Source organism: Apiospora marii (assembly GCF_038362585.1).
Source record: "Apiospora marii strain CBS 49790 chromosome Unknown utg000003l_segment0_segment0, whole genome shotgun sequence".
NCBI classification, from domain to species: Eukaryota; Fungi; Ascomycota; class Sordariomycetes; order Amphisphaeriales; family Apiosporaceae; genus Apiospora; species Apiospora marii.
Window position 1 is genome coordinate 1796642 of NW_027117374.1, and position 21478 is coordinate 1818119.

Consider the following 21478-nt stretch of genomic DNA (forward strand, 5'->3'; position numbering starts at 1 on the left):
TACACTACGGACTATGTGAAGGTATCCGGTTATAGCAATGACAATCAGAGTTACTTCTCATCGAATTCTTCCAAACTGGTTCTGGCTGTTACTAGTGTGTGCCATTGACCTCGCTGGTTTTCGTAGTATATGTTGCCCGCCACTTCTGCATAATGAAGTCTACCCAACTGAGTCACAGTATATATTATGGCAATTATGTACCACTCAATTGCAATCATTTGCCGACATCTACACCCGGTCGTGGTCACCATTACACCCTCCATATGCAAAGTACAGGCGGCTCGTTCCATCACTTCCATGTCGAAACGCGGAACAACGAGCAACAAAACAAGTCCACTATACTATTTGATGAAAATACAAAATCTTGCGTTGCGCGGGTAGCTAGGTATTCAGGCAAGACAGACGCATGCCAAGCTTCCAAATGTATTTCTATTTTCATACAGACATGAACCCGAGCGTTTCTCGACCATTCATAGGTCTTACTTGACGGCAAGCAGCGTGCAATAATGCGAAAGCTTTATTTATATACCTATCTAGCTATACATGATACTGCACATCGTCCGCCGCATCTTTCATTGGCGCTGGTCATCTAGGACGAGGCCTTGGGTTTGGGCGTGCAGCATTCGGCGCCGGCCCCAGAGGCAACAGTATCCGCCAGGTTTCGCATGGCGCAGCTCTGGTCACTGCTGCCGTCCTCTTGTTGCTGCTCTTCGACTACCTCCCCGAAGTCCCGGGCCAGGCCGTCGCAGATAGCGGCGAGCTCGACGTCCTTTGTCGAAAGGCCCTTGGGGCTGTGGGTGGTCCAGCGAATAAAGGTCACGTTGTATACCTGTTGTGCATCCGCGTTGTGCAGTATGTCAGCTACTTGCTTGCTTTGTGCATATACATATTGAGGTTGCATCGACGTCTTGGGTGGGTATAAAGGGGGTGAAGGGGGGCAACTATAGGAGATGCTGGTTCGGACGGGAGGGGGGCAGGGGGGCTTTTTGATGTTGGACGTGATGAAGTACGATGCCTCGAATCATTCGACTCCTCGCGACAAGGGGCCCGAGTGGCAACACCACGGACATATAACTGCTAAGAGAGCAACTTCCTTGCCGTGGTGTAAACCTGGCCGCCATATTGGGACATATGCAAGATGAAGTGAACCAAGAAACTCAACCGGTCATGGTACCCGCGGTGAGTAAGCAACCGCAGTGGAGATGCCCAACTCCCCTGGACTTCCTCGCATTCGCCAGGGTAGTAGTATCCAAGTCGCCAGGATTATGTTTGGTGGAGAGATGAAGTGCAGGAAATTCGGTGCGACAGAGTCGAGACTTACATTCGACCATTCCGGGTGGTGGTTCTTCAATTTGCATTGCAATGATACGGCGGTCATGAAATCCTGCCATGGGTACGGTTAGTCAGGATCTGTCACAGTTTGTCATCGAGTCTTGAAATAGCAGCTTGGTGATCAACGCATGTGCCCGCCGTGCAGTGATGCGGCCGGTATCTGGTACGAGCCAGCGGACTCTTTGCTCGGTAAGCCCGCTTGATCCATGACCCCCTTGACGGGCTTAACCCACGTGCATCGCCGAGTATTGACGTCCGGCAAAGTGCATTGATCAGATAGCCGCGTTGCGGTCTCCATGCCATCGAACGGGGGAGATAGGCTATTGGGCTCAGTAAGGGACACGGTGCACTGGCCGTGGTATGTCCCAGGCCATCCAATAGGAGGGTGATCCGCAGCTCGCTTGAGCCGCAGAAACGGCAAACGCAAAAATGACAGATGGACCCTAGGTCTTGTAGTCCATGGGTCTCATGGGTCTCGTGAGTTCCATGAGGATTTTGGATTTCGGGATATATGCCTTCCCAGAAGGGAAGCCACGGGTTGCCCCTTTTTCATCTTCTCCTCGGGCAAGTGGAAGTCCAGAACCACCTCTTTCTTGTCTGCCGGATGGGCGTGGGGGTGGACGAGAACTCACCCAGGTCTTCGCAAACGTCTTGAACTTGAAACTACGTTCGAGCCCTTCTCCAGAACCGATTAAATTCCACCGGCCTCCGGTCGCCGCCGTTACCAGCAGCGACTGGAGCTTAGACTTCAGAGCTGCCTCATCTGAGCCTGTAGCAAACTTGGCCTGGGTGGTCGTAGACATGGTCATACGCGGTACCTGGCAGAACTGCAATGCCCGGGGCACCGAGTGCTGGATGTGGTTTCCCGAGAATGTCACTCGGGGTACCGAGTAGGGCCGGTAGACTGAAGACGATATCGATCGTGCGCTTGTTCTCGCAAGGGAGTGGGCGTAGCGGGGCCACGCTGACGAGCTGTGCATTGGGCAACCGGAAATGAGAACTGATCAAACGGTTACGATGGCAACTAACTCTGGCTGTTAGGTAGGTAGGTAGGCAAGATCAAGCGGGAGGGGGGCAATGTATTGACGACGCGTGCAGCTTGAATCGCGATATCATGCACCAAAGAACCTCGATGTCGATGTCGAAGCTGGGCGCTAGGGCCAGGCAGGACCAGTGCAAAATAACCTAACCCAGGCAGGGGGCGTGGCTGCAGAATTAGCGGCTCCGTCCGTCTACAATTAACTTGGCCTCACCTGCAGCTTGCGCAATCTACAATCTTCCTGGCAACATGTGTGGTCAGCCATGCTTCTTCTTCTGATCTGCTGACAACCAGAGAGGCTTTCCTCTGAAGCAGCAACATACAGTTTGCTACTGTACGGCGTACGATACATCAATACAGGGTAGGTTGAATGGAATGTGGGGGGTTCAAGTAATTTCAAGATGTACGTACAAGCTATGTATGTCGCCATGCATATGCCGATGCAAGCCTAGGTGGCAAACAGGAAGGTGAGCCAACCACCGACCATATCGTCTTGCAAGTATATGCGCAGGGTTACCTATCCCCTCAGCAGCCTGCAGAGGGGTATTTTGGAAGGCTGCATATTCTTCAGCACATCTGAAACCCCTCATCTAGTGATAATAATAGCTACTTGCTTAATAAGGGAGTCACCAGGTAGTCTCGCTGCATAACTGATCTTGATATCGACTCGCAAACTTTAACCTCTGGTGCACTACATGTTATTGGAAGTCGCGGAGAATCACTTCATTCAGCATGCGCGTGCCTCACAACACGGTACCGGCAGAGTCCCGCCATGGCGAGGAGGAGCGTTCCATGATGACGACTCCAACCACCACCACCACTTGCTACGGCATCAGGGGCGACCTATTGATCCCAGGTCGCGGCCAGCCTATCAAGAATGGCGCTGTCGTAGTCGAGGACGCCACGATCGAGTGGGTGGGAGATTTCTCCAACCGCCCGGCCAAGTATGATGCCGTCAAGTTCCACCACGTCAAAGTACTCATGCCAGGGCTATGGGATTGCCACGTCCACTTTGGGGGTCACGGTCTTGCCTTCAGTATCTTGAATGACAGCAGCTCGTACCTGCCAGGCGCCCCAGCTCTGGCCGGCGCTGTCACGGTGGCCGATCTACGTCGTACCCTCGAGGCAGGATTCACTTCTGTCCGGGAGTTGATGGGGGTGCGTGGGACTTTCTCTCTAGTTTCCCTCTTTCCTCAATCCCATCTATCTACAATTTGGTACAAGCGCGTGGAGAAGACTGACACTAGATACCAAAACAAAGTATGCAGGATACCTGTGGCCGGGCATCCGAGACGGATATCTGGTCGGCCCCAATGTGTACTCGTCATTGGCAGCCCTGTCGATCACAGGCGGCCACGGCGACGCCCACGAACTGCCGCTCTGCGCGGTCAAGCAGTTCGGGGAGGCAGGAGGCGCCTCCTACCTGTGTGATGGCGTAGATGAATGCATCAAGGCCGTACGCACCATGGTGCGCAGAGGGGCGCGATGTATCAAGGTTTGCTCCTCGGGCGGCGTTCTTAGTCTCAACGACGACCCCGAGGACCGCCAGTTCTCAGATAACGAGCTCAAGGCCATCGTAGACGAGACGGAGCGCTCAGGCCGTGCTGTCGCTGCCCATGCCATCGGGAAAGCCGGGATCATGGCGGCACTCAGAGCCGGCATCAAGAGCATCGAGCATGGGTGTTATTTGGACGAGGAGGTCGCGGCACTTAGTACGTGGTGGCGTTTACGTTTCTGTTCCCCTGTCCCCGGAAGCAGGGCCGGCATGGCCACCTCCCTTGTCCGCCGAGGGAGTACCGACCAAGGTTGCATCTGGCATCTATTGCATGTAACAGGTTGTTTCCTACGTACTGGAAACACCTCGTGCTTTTCTGTGCTAATGTCATCTCGCCTTACCTGCCTTTGTGGATAGGCTATTCACGTTCTGAACTAATGCTGACCTTTCGGCTGTGCAGTGAAGGAGAAGGGGGCAATCCTCGTTGCAACCCGCCACATCCAGGAGAGCCTGCTGCTTGACCCCAGCGGTTTCCCCGAGCCCGTTGTCAAGAAAATCCAGAAGATCGTCCCGTTGACGCGGAAGAACTACGATCTGGCCATCCAGCAGGGCGTTAAGATAGCTCTCGGTACCGATACCTGGAACAGCAACCCACAGCACCGTGTCGCCCATGGCAAGAACGCCACGGAGCTTACATATGCAGTCCAGGCAGGATTGACCCCTCTGCAGGCCATCGAGGCGATGACTGCCACGGCGCCGGAGGTTCTGGGCAAGCAGGCGCCCAAGAGCGGTCAATTGAAAGTTGGGTATGATGCAGATCTGATAGGCTTGGCAGGGAATCCACTGGATGACCTTGCGTTCCTCACAGACCCTACCAATGTCACGCACGTCTGGAAGGGTGGGAAATCGTATAAGTCGCCAGCGTAAATATTGCATGTAGGTATGCAATAACACTCACTGCGAACAAGAGAGGAGAGCAGAGGGGAAGGGGGGTTGGGTAGGGGGTTCCACAAGTCTCTCAACCGTCCTCCGTTTAATCACCCTTGTCCTACCCATGCATAGTAAGCAGTAATGCACGTTCGAGATGTGCTACAATATAAACTACCACGTCGGCATTGCCAACTCCTTGCCCAGCTTCTGCTTCCAGCCTGCAATGCTGCAATGTACCTACCTACCGTGTGGTTACATAAGCCAGATGGTCCCATCTTTCCTCCGGACTCGCGTTCTGCTGCGTCTTATGGCCGAGACGGGACGGTGCAACCTAATTGTCCATACGCAAGCGAGAGCGACGGCCAGTGCGGATCCCTTCTCCAAACAGTAATGTTTCTCTTATCGGCGGAAGCGTGTCTTGATCATCTACTTGTACCACTATCTGGAAGCCACTGAGCTCCGAGAGCTTTTCTGGTGGCTGTTACGCAGTCCTGTATAGATTAGGTGTGCTTTCTCATCTATTATTCATTGGTTACCTTGGGCATCATCGGTGACGGGGGGAAAAGTCCTGATGAATGATGGGAAGCGCCGCCCCCTTGACTTCATCGTCGTATGGGCGTTCAGACGTTGCATCAGCAGCGCCTCGCCATCCAAAACACGACTGTCCCCCCCCCAAAGCAGCAACAAAACTGCAGGTACTTTCCGGCGGCGAGCACGAAACCGAGGTTTTCTCCGGCATATTGCCCTCGCATTGGGCACACGTGATTCTTCCGGTTGATCTGCAAAGCGAAGCAAAACAAAAACAAAGCAAAGCCGTACTGTGCGCCCCTCTCGTCTGACAACTGGGCTGGGACCCCGTTGCACGCAGGACTTGTGCCGCATGTGTGGATTGTGGATATCTGATGTATCGTGCGTGCTGCTTGCTGTTCCAAGTTGCTGTTGGCTGCTGTGGATTTGTTCGCCCTGGGAAAAACTCAGAGAGATGGGATATTTTCTCCTCCAGTCAGGGGAGGGGGGCAATCTCTCGGCCGATATTGCTGTGCTAGGCTCCTCTATGTAAGTATTATTGCATGTCCTGCAACAGGCTTTTTACGGTCTCACAAGTAGTATTCTGCTTGCCTCGTTCTTTCTTGTGACTCGCTGGTTCGGCAGGATGGAGGGTGGGTTTCGGGAGAGCAAGATTAGTAATAGAAAGAGTCGAGGCACGGATGACCTGATCACGCCTCCCGGTGGTTGCTGCTTGAGGATGCCTTGATGCCTCGACCAGTCAACGGGGTTCCTGTAAACACTCAGGTGGGGACGAGGATTATGTAAGTCCCTTCTTTACGACTAATCAGCATAACCACAGGCGTACCAGACTGAAACGCTACAGATGCATGGGAAGCATCGAACAGCCTCATCATCTGGGGGAGAAGGACTCTCAAACCTGTCGGCCTGTATACCCAAGTCGTCCAACGAGAGAGCCAACGGGACAAGGTAAGTGGGATTCGGGTGCTTTATCGAGTAGCGCTATCCAAATCCCGAGGGGTCCGGACTCCTCCTGCAGTTGGAAAGTCCGGCGCGGCATCGCGTGCCAAGAGACTGGGTTCATATCTCTATCTCTCGAATCACGTGTGGTGTGATTGATGACCAAAGCAGCCGGGGTCCAGACGGCGGAATCGTTGATTGGTTCATCGTGCGATGCAGCCAATCCGCTCTCCCGTAGGAAGCTGCCACATTCGTATGCAAGCCATGCCGATATGTACTTCGAGGTTGGTGAGGTCGCACAAGAGATCAATTGGAAGAAGTGTGGGTGGGAACTGGAGACTGGGCCCAAGGGTACCTTTACATTGTCAGCGGTCCCGACGTCACTCTTGCTCTCTCTTTCTCTCTTTGCGACTGGCAACTGAGCTAATAGGCACACGGTCCCGAGATACATCCACACACACCCACAGCTCGGGAATGTCTCGTGCAATTTCAACGTGAATTCGGAGTTGGGCCGCCCCTGCTGCCTGCTGCTGCATCGTAGCAGCGGTATCTGCTGTACCCTTCGGAGCCGCCAGCAGTCACCAACATGCACCTGGGTGGCGCATGGGGGACTTGGTTCTGCTTTCTTGCCGGATGACTCCAAGCAGGAAGCTCCCGATCTTGTATCAGCTGCTATCTCGCGGAGTGACAACAGCTGAGGACCGGTCCATAATGCGCTGACTAAAAGGCAGAGCGAATACGGCGTTTACGTGCCCGGCAACTGTTTACAGCACGGCGCGCTATGTGCGTTGGTCTTTATACATGTACAGTATGTAGGTGTATGTAGGCAGGTGGGTGTCTAGCGCATCGGGCTGACAATGCAAAGGGATGGTGTGGGATGTGTGCGATTTTGTCCCATTGGCCCGCGCAAGCTAGACGAGAAGCTAGGCAATTAGTAATACCTACGATTAAGGAAACAATTCCGAAATCAACCACCTGCGAGACCTGCAAGATGGATGCGAGGAGGGCGGGCAGAGGAATCGGGGGTTATGTATGTACTCCTCCTGCCGTTGAAAAAACAAAAAGAAAAGTCATTGTTGCATAATCTTCTCGCGAACTTCGTCTTCGCTGGAATAGATCAGACAAAGAAAGAGCCCCCCCAAGCCCCTCTCCCCTCCATCTCTCCGGTGCTGTCGAATCAAGGGTTTAGAGTTTTCTTATGTAACCCGTGGGGACCATAAATTGGGAACAAGTTTCAGAAGAAGCACCGACGATGGAATGAGGCGGCTCTGGTGAGCTTACCTCATAACACCTCATCGGCTCTGGATAGGTATCCCTATCGTACCATCCTGGGAAGGTGGTTCTGGAGGGTACTCCGTACCTCGGTATATCTGTAGATGAACGTTCGACGCTTGCACACTTGGAGGTACTACTACTCATTCATACTGTGGGGAGGCAAAACACCCGAAATCATATATATATATAGCAAGCAGGAGATAAGACCAGTGATCTCAACCCAACAAACTTGAAGACCAGGGCCCCTGGGAGGTGAAGCCATAGCCTTACATACCAATACACCGATGTTCGCGTTCCGCCAAGTCGAAATGTCTGAGTATACGGTTTTGCCCTGCACTCTATCTGCCTACATCTCTGCGAAGCCCATGCGATCCGAACTCGGGTGGAGGGAATCGCAATAGCCTATTACCCATGCCACCACCATCAGCCAATTGCAGCTAAAGCTGAGTTTCGGGAAGTTGAAAGTACCCGTTGGGTAGGTACTTTTCTCCATCTGCGCAAACATCAGAACGAACCAACAACCTCTCGGTCCGGATTTAAAGTACAGTAACACCAAGTAAAGAAATTGCTGACAAACCCACTATCCAAGTCTCAAGTTGACCTACACAGCCGAGCGCGTCGTCAACTACTCATTTAGCTCGTCAGGGAGCGCGAATTACGTGATCACCCCATATATTTCCCATTCCTTCTTCTTCACCTTCCGCTTCGCTGCTGACGGACGGCTCAAGTTGTACACACTCGTGCACTTATGAGCTGTCCGTACATTGATCGATGCCTGTATGTATGCATGTAGTTTAGCTCTCCCACATACGTAACCAGGCACGCTCGAGCTGAGCCTGCGGAGTTAAGTACTAGCGGTAGAAGGCGGAGGCTACGGGGCTGGATATAACAATACTTAGTGAACAGTGTGCACACTCTTGGTGTTCGTGCACAGGCAGGGCGTAGAAGGCATGCTCCGTTGTCATGAGTCAAACCCAGCAAGCAGGTTGCTGGAGAGTGGGAAATGGCGAACGAAGAGAGAGCCCTGAGGGTTTCGGTCCCATCTTCTAGAAGACCCATGCTCGGGGCGAACGAGTGTGCACAAAAAAGCACCCAGCGACCATGGTCAGCAAACCGGCCCGTTACCCGCGGCAAATCTTGTTCCTCCTTCTAGAAAGGCTCCCTGTTGCAACCCAGCCTCACGCTCCCTGTGTTTACCCTCCTGGGCGTAGCGCATGTACCAAGTAGCCGGTCTGTTGTCAATTGCTCCATTTCTCGCAGCAGATGCTGAGCAGTAGCCAGCGCCGTGACATGACTGACAAGTCCGACATGCTACCTACATGTACCTGCCTACCTAGGGGGCTCGAGAAAAAAAAAGGAAGACCAGTTGTGAAAACTCAGTGTAGTATGCATTTGCATAATAGATAAGCAGATACTGTTCTGCACTGCAGGCCGGCATTATTTGTTTTCCTGGTTGGGGTTTTCTTCTTCTGTTGCTTTTCTTTTCGTCTCCTTCGTTACGGCGGAGCTGGCTGGCTGAATAATTCGTCACTTGGTCTGGATTACGAAACCAACAGTAAAAAAGTCCGGCGCTTGGTTTGACTCTGGGGCTCGTGGGGCACAAGACGACTGTCTCCCGATCACCCTCAATTGGCACTACTTACTCCCTCGCTCCGCCGTCGCGCTTTCGTTTCCCTTCCATTGCTCGCTCGCTCACCCACTCGCGCGGCCCTGTGTCTTAATTTTTTTTTTTTTAATTCTCTGTATGTGTATGTATGTACATTGCAAGTAGCGAGCAGTACCAGGCATTTGCTCACAGTCCCATTCTCCAGCTGTCTCTCGCGACCCTCGGACACTTCGACACCTGTCATTGGTTCTGGCGTTGGTAACTTACTTTGTCAGCACCCAAAACCCGGCTCTTTCTTTTACCACCCTTCAACCTACCATTGAAAGTTTATTATCTAAGGGCCACCACCTATCAAAATCCCCCCAGCCCAGCCAACCTACTACTTGTTCAGCCAGCAAGTCCATCCAAGCAAGCCCCATCAAATCTTCCTTAATACCTGCATGTCCAATCCGAACCAACTCTGAGAAGGACCCCCCAGGGATTATTGATCTCTTTTCCACTCTGCCCGACCATCGCCGTCCTGTACTTCTAAACTACCACTGCTATCTACCATACAGTCAGCAACAAGTACAGGTCGCCTTTCCGCAATTCCAATCGGCCCCAGCCAAGGACCCAGACTCCGGACTGGCAGCCCAATCGGTTCCCTGATACTCACTTATGTCATCCAAGTATATGCTTGGCTCGTAAAGACAAATCCAAAGTACACCCCGGTACTTGCGTGTCTGCGACGGACTGGCGGCGGCATTTCCAGGAACAACAACAGAGCAGAACCATCCAGATCTGGTCTTGTCGATCCTCCGAGCTATTACAAGCTGCTGCAGCGTCCTTCACCAGATCTTCCTTTTTTTTCTCCTGCTGTCGAGCTTCACCCCGTCTCGCCATAGTCGCATCCGGTTTATCCTCTGCTCCCACCCGTGTTCTTTGTTGGGCTCGTCCTTCGCATGATGGAGTACACAGCTACTGCGGCTCCCGCTGCCGCCGCTGCTCCTACTCCTCCTACAGGCGCCTCAAAGGTAAGTTTGGAGCAAATCGTCATCTCGTAATCATCCGCCCTGGCCCAGACCAATCTCATAACATGCCATACCCTACCACCGATCTCCCTCTTCCCATTGCTCTCCGGTGGTCAGCCATCGAGCTCTACTGAAACCCCGCCGTGTTTGACTGTGCATAGCAGCATACGAATACACGAAAGGTGCATCATTGTCTTCTGGCTGTCTTTTTTGGTTGCCGTCCCCTTTCCCGAGCTGTCCAGCAAATCAACACCTTGGTCGTTTGTCATGAGTGCATCTATTCCCACGACTCTCGAGTCTACTCAATATCCATTTCAAACAAACGGTAGATCTAGTGTCTATCCGTCGTGGCCATTATCCTCACCATGGAACTGTAGCAACTTGATGCTGACTCAGAATCGGACAATAGGACAGTACAAGCTTTACTGGTGAGTACGAACATGATTTTCTTCTTTTTTTCTGACTACCATGCTCTTATCTCCTCCCCAGATCTGATGGGGAATGCATCTGTTGCCGATTATACATCATGGCAATGTCCCGGATTTCGCGAAGCCTACCGCGATCCGGATTACTCTTGCTGCATGGGTCCTCGCGATCCTCTCTATGCCGGCCCCCTCCCCTATCGTTTGCTGACCTTCCATCCACCCCCCTCCCTGTCACTACCCATCTTCCCTCCACATGAATATGTAATCACACATATACATGCATACATACGGACAACCTCAGCCTTTTCGACGGCTCCGGCCCTGTATCACCCTATGTACATGTACACCCCCCTCCCGCGTCGTCTTGCGTGCCCGTCTCTTATTACCAAATACCCGCCCCTGCTACCCTTGCCTACCTTACCGGTCTCTCAAGTCATACATATTTCGCCTCGGCCCAATCCATAGCTTCCTCCAGTTCTATTACTAGCTCGTTTTCTTGGTCCTGTCGCTACCTGTGTCAACTTCGCATTTCTCATTGCATATCCTCTTTCGCGATCCCGGCAGTATTACCTGGGCTGTGTGTCACTGACTCGCCTTACAGAAGATCCGGACTTGCGAGCTAAACTCGCACACCAAGCAACAAGTCTTCTCAACCAGACCGATTCTGGCCCTAAGGAGACTAGGATCCCTCAGCCTTGTGTACCGCCGCAACCACAGATACATCCACAGTTGAGAGCAGCTGGTGGTGCTGCGAACTCCACGGAGATAATGCCTTCTGGCCTTGCCGCAGCGTCCACCCATCCCGGCGCCATTCCTTCTGCCTCATCTGCCATGGCAGTGCATGGGCTTCTGGACCATGACCCCGATCATGACCACGACCACGACGGGGATGATTCTATCACGGATGGGAGGAAGGCCAAGAGGGAGCTCAGTCAGTCGAAGCGTGCTGCACAGAATAGGGCCGCCCAGGTAAGTGCTTTTCGACGCAACATTGGCTTAAACATGATCAACGCTGATCCAGTCAACAGAGAGCTTTCAGACAAAGGAAGGAGCATCACATAAAAAAGCTGGAGCAGGAAGTACGAGACTTCCGTACAATGGAAGAAACGTATAAGGCGGTCCAAAATGAGAACTACGCGCTGCGCGAATACGTTATACAACTACAGTCCCGATTGATGGACAGCCAGATCGAACTCCCGCAACCCCCTCCTGGCGTGGCCTTGCACCCTCCCAGGCCCAATGCTCCACGAGCCGTTGCCCATCCTCACCCTCCTGCCAACGTGCTAGAACCTGCGCAAGCCACCAGCTCCGCGGGCTCTCTTGCCGATGTTGCTGCTGCGGTACACGCTGGCATTAGTGCCAGAGAACCGCCAAGGGAAATGCCCGTTGACGGTATTTACAATAACCGAGTGAAGCCAGAGACCAGCGAGGAGCGAAGTGACGATGAGATTCGGCGGCAGCTGCAACGCGACACCTTGCCCCCTCCGTCATCCTTGAGAGCATAGGATACCTTTTGGTGATGCCGAAGATGGTGGAAAGAAGAAGCTGTGGGCGAAGATTTAAGGATGTGTGTCTAATTCTGCGTTCATTTTCACAAGGGGCGTTCAAAGGCAGCATCGTGGGATGTTGATTTTACACTTGTGGCGTTCAGGCTTAATCGGGTTCGGTCCAAGAAATGGGTGTTACTGGCATTTGGTAGGGGAAAGCAACCCGAGTAGCATTGTAGTGTTGCACTCTTACTCAGTGGCCATGTTCGCTGGTGTATTAGTCAATGCACTTGAGTTTTCGCCAACTGAATAGACTTCTGGTCAAAGAAAAGAAAGTAAGATATTGATAGCAAAGAGATGTATCATTTGGTCAGCAGATCCGGTTTTCGATGGCAAAACCGCGATGACGTCAAAGCAGCCAATCCTAAAACTTGGCGACATTGCGAATAAGAAAGAAGTTGATTGTCATATTTTGGTATATTCTACAAGCGATAATGAAAAGCCGGCATCACTCTCAAGCCGGGGCCTTGACTTCATCCATTCATTCGTCGGCGCGCAAATATTGCGCCCTATCTCCGTGCCATCCATATGAATTAAGCGAACAAGAGCATCAGTCGCAATTTGTGCCCCGTTCCTGTATCTATTCTGCGGCACTGCTGCTTTGCGCCGCGTTCTGTCTCCCGCCGTCAAGCTCAAGGATATGAGTTACCCAGTTCGTGCTCCTGTGCGATGGAAAGGTTAGCTCGGTTTTGTTTGGCGAGTGCGGCACGGGTGTGTCGTGTCAAGTCATTCAGGGAGTAAGTAAATGGTGTGTGTGGGTGGGTGCGGAGTGATCTGGCAAGGCAGGCAAGGTGGAAGGGGAAGGGGAAAGGAAAAGCAGCCAGAAAAGGAAAGAGAATGGGGTGCGATGAAAGGCCCCAGAAGCAAGAATAACCACAATAGGCAGGCAATGGTTGTTGCTGCGATGAAGAGACCAGCCACATGACTGACTCATCAGAACGAAATGGAGATGGGCCAATGGCATGTGAAGGAACGAGAAGTAGCGTTGTTAGGAAAGTTCTGCCAAGCCCCAACCGCAAGATCGCGGGCGCTCTCTCTCCAAATCTCTCGGGCTTATGTCAGCACCAAGAGAGAGTGAGAGGCCACGCTGAAATATCTCGAGATGGGGTAGCGACCCATCAATTGATGCGGGCGGGCGGGCTTGGCAGAAGGGGGGGAGGGGGGTGGTAAAAGCTGTGTGTGTGTGGTGTGGAAGCAATAACGCAAGGGTAATTCCGCGAGGAACAATCTTTGCATATCATTCTGCCCTCGTCCTCGCTTGAGAGTAGGGTATGTATGTAGTAAGTCAGAGAGAGAGAGGCAGAGGCACGACGACACGACCAAACGGATGAAGCACCGCAGACAGTGGCTCAAGAGTCCCATCCTTGGCGCTGTGCCGCCTCGGTGTACGGCGTAAATCGCCGTAAACTCAGCGAACAATACTCCATTTCTGAAGTCGTCCCCTGTCCTCCCCCAACGCCTGACTTGAGAGGGGATGGGTGCCGGTCCCGAACGAGGCAAGATTCCTTTGGCTGACAAGGCTCGCGCATTGGCCAGAAAGTGCACAATTACTGAAAGAGGAAAGACGGGGTATGGGGAAGGTTTCGGGGTAGGAAGGGAGGATTTTGTTGGTCAGACAGGACTTGGGAGAAGCAGGAGGGATGTGGCTGGTTTGCCAAGTCAAGATAGTGAGGGGGACGGGAAGAGGCTGGAGAAAATTTGCTGACATACCTTTATGTAATCGCCTCCCTTCTCGAGCCACTCTGCCCTGGTCACCGCGGCGGCTTTGTATCCGGAGGATCCTACCCAGCCTGCGGCACCTTTCCAGGCATCCAGAATGGCATTGTCTGCTCGGCGCAACTTGAGAGGACTGTCGACAGGCAGCAGAGCTGTGAGGCCTTGGCGCAGGCGGTCGTCGAAATTGTCAAACAGAGTATTGCCACCAGTCAAGAACACGTCACGGAGGAAGTCGTCTCGGTTGATTGTGGGGATGCCCACCAGTCGCTGGGTAAGGATATCGCCGCACATCTCGACCAGGCCGGCCTGGTCCACTCCGGCGATGGACGGCTGGAATACCACTTCGGGAACACGGATGCGCTCCACATTGAGATGGAGCTGGTTGATTTCCGATTGAGCGCCCGCATCAAAGGGTCGTGGGCCTCGCAAGAAGGCGTGCAGAAGGGATCGGCTCCAGTCGGATTGGGCCTCGTATGTATCTTCGTGCGTGAAGCCTGCATCGTAGCGCAGAAGGTCCTCTTCAATGGTCTTGAGGTTTCCAAGGAGATCCTCCTCGCCTTCTTCGTCGTCGCTGGCGTTCTCCCCGACAGCGATCTGCCTGTACACGCCCCAGTCGTCATCATTGGCGCCAAAGTTGTCGTCGTCCCCACCACGACGCCGTTTGGTTCGTGGACCATCTGATGCCAGGTTGGCGATAGATTTCATGCGAATCTGCGAGGCCAGCGACTTTCGGTTGCCCTGGTCCGCCTTGAGGCGGTCGAGCTCCTTCATACGCGACAACGTCTCGTTGCGTATGGTACGTTTCTCCTCAAGCCAACCCTCGAGGTCGTTCTCACGACGCTCCCTATCGAGACGCTCATCCTCGGCAATGCGCGCCTTCTCCGCCTCTTTCTCTGCCTTAGCCCTTGCTCGTGCCTCGTGATTTGACTTGAGAAGGCGCTGGTGTCGCTTCTGCTTGAGAGCGGCTTCATCCAGTTCCTCATCTGGCACTTCCAGTAAATCGAAGTTGGGTGCCTCTTGTTCCTCTTCAGGGTCCCCTCCCACATCCTTTGTACGGGCCTTTTTGACAGACTTCTCCAGTTCCTTGATGGCCCGCTCCAGCGCATTCTCATCCTTCATGTCCTCAGCATCGAGCAGCCGCTTGGTGTCCTTTTTGTTGGCATCCGCAATCTTCTCCTGTAGTTTCTTGTAGTATTCGAGCTCCTGCTCCTTTCGCATCAGTTTCTCCAGGCGCATCTTGGCAGCCTGCTCCTGTAGTCGCCTGCCACTTTCTTTCTTGCGTTCTGCGATACGAGCCAGCTCTTCCTCGCTCTTCTGAATAATGACTTCTTCCGTAAACGGGTATTGGACGACCATGTCCCGATCCTCTAGACCTGTCCAATCCAGATAGGAGCGAATCTCGTCATCGAACGCCTTCGAGACGTAAGCATGGTCCCGCAGCATGTTTTCGGCCTGGGAGACATTGAGCTTCCCGGGGAATGACGGGTATTTGAGGCGAATAAGTTTCAAAAGGTATTCAGCAGAATGCCACCCACCCCAGTTCAAGCGAATTGCCTGGTTCAATATCGCCTTGGAGTCGTAGACTGGAATTACGTGGGTAGCGCTGTATGAGGATGATACGACCAGACCTGTGCGGCCCTTGTTATGCCGGTACGAGAACAATGAGTCGACGCCCGTGGCCAGGGAAGGTGCGCCATATGCCTCGAAGATGATTTCGTTCATGGCTACGCATGCGCGCGTTAGTACTGCCGGCAGATCTCAACGTTGTAGGGATTTTTCGCTTACATTTTCTCGCATATGGCAGGTTGGCGACAGTCTCCGTCATGACGATGGGCATGTCTATGGAACTCTCCGCATTGTTCATGCCGAGCTTGAGGAATGTCCAATCCAAAACGTGTTCCATCACATCCCAATTGGTGACGACACCGGTTCCGGGTTCAAATGCGTTCCTGATGTGGCCTCGGGCGGTCGTGTCGGCGTAGCAGTCGTTGCCCGCGAACGAATATGTCTTCCCGAGCTTTCTGTCCCTATACTTGGCCATGATCGGCGGAATGTTGAACCTGGGCTGGTCCTCGAAAGACCATCCTGCTCTTACGGCCGAGGAACCTGTAAAGTCACTCCGATATTAGTGTCCAATGCTCTGCGGGAGGCACCGTCCAACCTTAGGTATGCTTACCGTTGTCAATGACAATAGCGGCGCGTCCTGCCGGCTGAGACAAGGCTTTCTCCCGTCCATCGGGCTGCTCGGGCGTGGGCTTCTCGAACCGGTTCTCTTTCATAGGGAATATCCGGGCGGGAGGGTACGTCTTCGCCTCACGCACAGGGAGTGCCGCGAGGGCCGGCACCGTTGGGTCGACAGCGGAGGGCGCCATGTCTGCGGTCGCAAAGTTGTTTGGGCGTCAAATCGTTTATCGTAATCGAGGGTTGGAGACTTAATCGCGGGTTGATGAAGTTGTGTTGTTGCACATGTCGCATCGAAGAGTCCCACCAAATGACAGCCGCGATTGAGGATCTGCTTCAATGAAAAAGAGCAGCAGTTGTGGTGTACGATTCAGCGCATAATTAATATTTCGTGACTCAGTTCCGCGCAGCGTCCACAGAGGCGCCAGATGGATGTGGGAAAAAAGAAACCTGAATGGACAGAACTTTGTTCCCCAAGTCTGTTCACTTTCGCCGTCGCTCGCGACTGGAAGAATGCAAGGCTGACGGTTCAGACAGTATTGAACAGGGATCTTCAAGCTCCAGAAAGCATGGGCAGCTGCGCCAAACTTAATTCACCTTAGCGCTCATGCACATCCTCGAAGCTAAGGCCATCCATCCATATCTACATGTACCTCCCGGACTTGAGCTTCATCGGGGAGTTGCAAGATAGCGACTTTCCTTCCTATACCTTCGTACAACAGCACAGTCTACTCTCCGTCTCATGGAACAAGAGACATACAACCAAATCAGATTGTCTGTAAGAATTACAGGTATCAAAACATATGATAAACTAAGTCCGATACAAGTCGCCCCATACCTTCGATTATAAACATCAAGACTTGCCATTGGCAGAATAAGAGCTTGTGCATTGGCTAGACTGCTCTATACAGACTCGTGAGAAGGTCGGCGCCATTCGTCGTTAGCGTACTCGATCGTCACGCTCTGTCATAAGCCAACGCGTCTTGCTCTGTTCCAGTGAGTCCAACAGTGTCCAATGCTACCAAGACTCCTTATGCGGAGCATGGGCATACTTAGAGCTTGACATTGTTACACGTTCTTCCACATCCTTCCTTTATGAGGGGGGCTTCAGGTTGTCCGTGGCTATTACAGGTGTTAGTCAGTTTCTGCATTAATATGTAGTTTCTCCGTGGTAGGCCTGTAACTACCTTCTAGGTGGAACAAAACATTGGATTGGTAGTTCTTGAACATCTGAGCCACCAGCTCGATGTTCATGTTTTGGACGTTGATATCCTGCAAAGTTATGTCAATTCCGGGGCCGAATATTTGGTCACGGGCTGGCTAACTTGTAGGCTCTTGTTCATAACCATTACGGCCTCGTTGAGCTTCTCCTGTAATAGCAAGCCGACAATTAGCTTGTTGCTGTGCTCCATGGGTCCGACAGCTGACACTTACAACATTGGTGATGACACGCGATAGCAGTAAGTTCTGCTGGTGCTCGTGGGGGCTCTCCTGCAACAAAACAGTCTGGTCAGCGCCCGGGTCTTGCGACAGGACATATATAAGGCATATTACCATCTTTCAGAAATAAAACAATCCTACGATTGCTGGGAAGCTGCTTTGGTTCGTGTATATTGCTTTGTTGATTGCCGATGAGTCGCATTAACAAGGTCGGGCGGTGGAGGCTGGCAGTACAGGGATGAAAGCAGTGTGTAAGCTATGGGTGCTGTTGCTCGAGCTTGGACAAGGCTGGATGAGGTTGAGACTACATTCTGAACCAAGCATTTCTCTTTCCGGCGACACGGCAAATCGTAACTTCTAACTCTACTCAATTTCATTCACTCCCTCGTAACTGAGGAGGACCCAGCATCAATCTCAGAAATAATCATCTCGGAAACCCTCAACCGCAATTGCCATTACTCAATTCCCTTCGTCGTCTGCCGTTACCAAAGCCATGGCTGCGCCTACCGAAGCGCAGATTGCACATCAGGAGCTGATCGACAAGCTCGACATTCACTCCGTCCACAGGACCTTCCGCAACCCGAGCTGGAAGCCGAACTCGCGCCGCAACAAGAACGTAAAGACGATTCTGGGCGACGCCTCGCGAAAAGAGACATCATCCATCCTCGCGACGCCCCAAGACGACAGCGGTCCCACGACGCCGGGCGCCAACGCCGACAACGACGGCCTCTCTACATCCGGCACGACGACGCCCGCGCCATCCGCCGACGGCGGGAACCTGCAACAGCCAAACCTAGCGCAAGCGTCACGGAGTCTATCGAAGCTGGTACTAGAGAAGACCCTACGGCCCAACGGGGGTGCCTCGGGCGGCACCGCTGCAAATGCTCCCAGCGCGACTTACACAAACATCGAGAGCGCACCTTCACTGGCCCACACCAAGCGCTACTGCGATATCACCGGCTTACCGGCGCCATACCTGGACCCCAAGAGCAGATTGAGGTACCACAATAAGGAGGTGTTTGGCTTTATTCGATCTCTGCCCCAGGGTGTGCCGGAGCAGTACCTAGAAGCCAGGGGTGCGCATACAGTACTCAAGTAAAAACAGCAGCATTGGGCGCGGTGCTACTTTACCAAATATGCACGCGCCCGTCACAGTACTCATGATTTCGACGAGCTGGTGTTGGCCAGCATGTATGATATAGGAAGACCAGTAGGCAAAAGTATTTATGGGAGGCGTTTGAGGATGTCCTTTGCCAAGATACACATTTCACTGAAGCAAGCACCCAAGGCAAGGGACGAAGGCTATGACATATTACCCACGGCCAAGAATGCATACACAACAGCGGGAATAGGTGGAATGTTCGACCAACAAAGTCAACCATATCTGGTGATCGGTCACCTCTCGGCGACCGAAACTGAGATATGCTCCGGCTTAATCGTGATCAAGATTTGTTCTCTGCCTGTTACTGACGTATACCGAGAATGGATGGGAAACCAAATTCAGTTACCAGAGCTAGATTGCTAAGGATCGCCGCGGCAGAATACATCAATCAAAATTGCAAGTGCACATATACCTACCATCCTACAGACTGTGGTCATAATCGAGCATATATTCGTGTCCCAAAAGGGACAATGCTGCAGCCATCATGTCGAAGTATACAACATTTCCAATCCAAAATTTGCTTGGACTGTACTACTTCGCAATGAGTCGCGACGTTGTCGTGAAAAAGGGAGACGAGTGAACCAACTTTGGGTTGTTGAGTAAGAGTTGGAAGGCCGGTATGAGAGGAGCCAACAAAAATTGCTTTATTTTTGTGACTGTGCTGTTGTGGCTGCAGTTGCTCCACAAAGCCACGCAGCCACTCACAGACGGCTTCCAATTACTCATCATATGAAGATGGAGGAGCCGCTGGATAGAATTGTACCTACATGTAATACTGCTCTCGTGTTTAACAATTTCATCTTGAAGCATTGCAACTCAACTTCGTAGCGATATTCTCTTATACGCAATATACTTTCTGATACTTACCATGAGAACGGCGCCCCATCACTCAAGAGAGACAAAGCATGGCATGGGGCCATAGCAAACTACATACCTGAAGTCCGTGATGAGCGCAGATGTAGAGCTTCTTGCGGTAACATCACGAAGCACGAGATACGCGTACGGTTCAAGTTTATGGCCCTGGTTTAGAGGGCCGTCGCCAGGTAGTTTATAAAGTGAAGGTGAGTATACTCGACCAGCCCTACTAACGTGTATCGGAGCATACCTACTTACATAAGGTAGGCTGTAAGACCAAAGAAATAGCCAATCTGTGTGGACCATTAGCCTCAATGCAATGACGATCACGGACATGTGTATACGCAGGAACCCGAAACCGACGGACTGTCGTACACTTGCCTAAAAGCAATATATGGGATGTTTCGGTCATGGAAATCGAGATTTGCTTGTCCAAGGTACGAAATATATGAGTCGGGGGCCGCAGTCATTGATTTGAACAATCCTCACCAGACGAAATTGGGGAGCTCGCCTTCCAACCCGATGCATTTGTTACCTATCTACATGAAGTATGCAGGTAATGTACGTACATATCTGGTAAGGGAGCTAGGTCAATCAATACCAAATGAGCTGTAACATAGGGATAGGTACCTGCTGTTGGTCGGCGTTGATGCACAATTCGCACGCGTCACAGGAGACACGGTTGGTTCATGTCAAAGGTCGGAGCCCCTGGGGAAACATGGTCCGTGTTAGATCGCTACCTAATTGAACCAGGAAGCTTACACGTAGTAGCATCTCCGTTATGTAGGTACTGACTGACGTACGCTCTAATTATAAAATCGCATCCATTCATTTGATACAATTCGAGCACGGCAAGATACCCATCTTTGGTCTGTACAAAATCCTCGCCGCAGCGCAATAGTACCCGAATAAAGCCGCCCCGACGAAAAGAGACCCAAGAAGTCAGAAACGACACATATAGTCTCTGCATCAATCTATCGCGTTTGAACATTTTCCCATACAGCCAAGATGCCGACAATGTGGTTGACCGACACACAAAGTAAATCCCAACGTCGCGGCAACAAAACAAGGCGAATGAAGCTAACGGTATGCAACAGAAATAGGAGTGGCCTTCTGCTCCGGCGGTAAGTACCCTCACGTGTAGGCATGGAGCAAAGGGGCGGAAGCTGACAAGCTGCGCAGGAGGTTTCTTCCTCATCGGAGGTGTCATGATGTTCTTCGACAGAGCCATGTAAGTTCGCGCACTTCCCGTCCCTCTGCACGGGACCTTCTTCAGGAAACTGACGGACTGATCGCGACCTAGGCTGGCAATGGGCAACGTAAGCTCTTCCTCTCCCTCCCCCTCCTCGACCCTTCCCCAGGCCACAGCCTCCGGTCCCAACCGACGAGGACGAAGACGCCACGCACCACCCACCCATTGAATGCGCCACTAACCTCACCCACCTCTCTGTCCAGATACTCTTCCTAATCGGCCTCACCATAATCATCGGCCCCCAAAAGACCCTCCTCTTCTTCGCGCGCAAGCAAAAGGCCAAGGGCACGGCCGCCTTCTTCGCCGGCCTGCTGCTGATCCTGCTGCGGTGGCCGCTCATCGGCTTCTGCGTCGAGCTCTACGGCATCATGATCCTCTTTGGCGACTTCCTCGGCACCATCGCCGGCTTCGCGCGCAACGCCCCCGTCGTCGGCCCCTACATCGGCATCCTGGTCGACCGCATCGGGTTGGGGCGACGCAATGCCGAGCTGCCTGTATGAGAAAGGGGATTATGACGGAAAGAGAAAGAAACCAAAACCATGAAAGGCAAAAAAAAGGTCGCAGGGGTAGATAGGAATCATTGAACCTGGGTGGGGTGTTGAGTTGCAATCCTTACCTGTCGTGGGCGGGCCTTTTCACGATATTTTGTCACGGCTGACGATTGCTTGGTGCATGTCAGGGCCATGAACACTCATGATAGAATGGCGTTGGCGGTCTTGTATGTATAGAAATGTTCGTTATACGAT

The 21478-nt window shown here is 52.5% G+C and overlaps 7 protein-coding genes across 7 annotated transcripts; 4 read left to right on the forward strand and 3 right to left on the reverse strand.

Annotated features, from left to right (window-relative positions):
* Positions 1-589: 589 nt before the first annotated feature.
* On the reverse strand, positions 590-2312 carry PG985_004069 (pterin 4 alpha carbinolamine dehydratase; the record flags this gene model as incomplete). Its single annotated transcript, XM_066823838.1, has 3 exons — positions 590-829; positions 1322-1384; positions 1965-2312. 3 exons carry the CDS (start codon positions 2310-2312, stop codon positions 590-592), a joined length of 651 nt encoding a protein of 216 aa, XP_066686998.1.
* A 791-nt stretch (positions 2313-3103) lies between these two features.
* On the forward strand, positions 3104-4793 carry PG985_004070 (uncharacterized protein; the record flags this gene model as incomplete). Its single annotated transcript, XM_066823839.1, has 3 exons — positions 3104-3529; positions 3633-4083; positions 4327-4793. 3 exons carry the CDS (start codon positions 3104-3106, stop codon positions 4791-4793), a joined length of 1344 nt encoding a protein of 447 aa, XP_066686999.1.
* A 6554-nt stretch (positions 4794-11347) lies between these two features.
* On the forward strand, positions 11348-12084 carry PG985_004071 (uncharacterized protein; the record flags this gene model as incomplete). The annotated part of the gene is made up of 2 exons (XM_066823840.1): positions 11348-11548; positions 11608-12084. 2 exons carry the CDS (start codon positions 11348-11350, stop codon positions 12082-12084), a joined length of 678 nt encoding a protein of 225 aa, XP_066687000.1.
* Positions 12085-12758: 674 nt separating this feature from the next.
* Positions 12759-16214, reverse strand: PG985_004072 (chromatin remodeling complex subunit (actin); the record flags this gene model as incomplete). The annotated part of the gene is made up of 4 exons (XM_066823841.1): positions 12759-12788; positions 13837-15566; positions 15628-15948; positions 16019-16214. The coding sequence occupies 4 exons, from the start codon at positions 16212-16214 to the stop codon at positions 12759-12761; spliced, it is 2277 nt and encodes a 758-aa protein (XP_066687001.1).
* Positions 16215-17116: 902 nt separating this feature from the next.
* PG985_004073 (DASH complex subunit Dad4) lies at positions 17117-17580 on the reverse strand (the record flags this gene model as incomplete). The annotated part of the gene is made up of 4 exons (XM_066823842.1): positions 17117-17145; positions 17211-17295; positions 17349-17393; positions 17458-17580. The coding sequence occupies 4 exons, from the start codon at positions 17578-17580 to the stop codon at positions 17117-17119; spliced, it is 282 nt and encodes a 93-aa protein (XP_066687002.1).
* Positions 17581-17956: 376 nt separating this feature from the next.
* Positions 17957-18562, forward strand: PG985_004074 (uncharacterized protein; the record flags this gene model as incomplete). Its single annotated transcript, XM_066823843.1, has 1 exon — positions 17957-18562. One exon carries the CDS (start codon positions 17957-17959, stop codon positions 18560-18562), a length of 606 nt encoding a protein of 201 aa, XP_066687003.1.
* A 1926-nt stretch (positions 18563-20488) lies between these two features.
* Positions 20489-21232, forward strand: PG985_004075 (G.t1.c1-like family protein; the record flags this gene model as incomplete). Its single annotated transcript, XM_066823844.1, has 5 exons — positions 20489-20519; positions 20578-20604; positions 20663-20711; positions 20784-20799; positions 20936-21232. The coding sequence occupies 5 exons, from the start codon at positions 20489-20491 to the stop codon at positions 21230-21232; spliced, it is 420 nt and encodes a 139-aa protein (XP_066687004.1).
* Between the last annotated feature and the right edge of the window lie 246 nt (positions 21233-21478).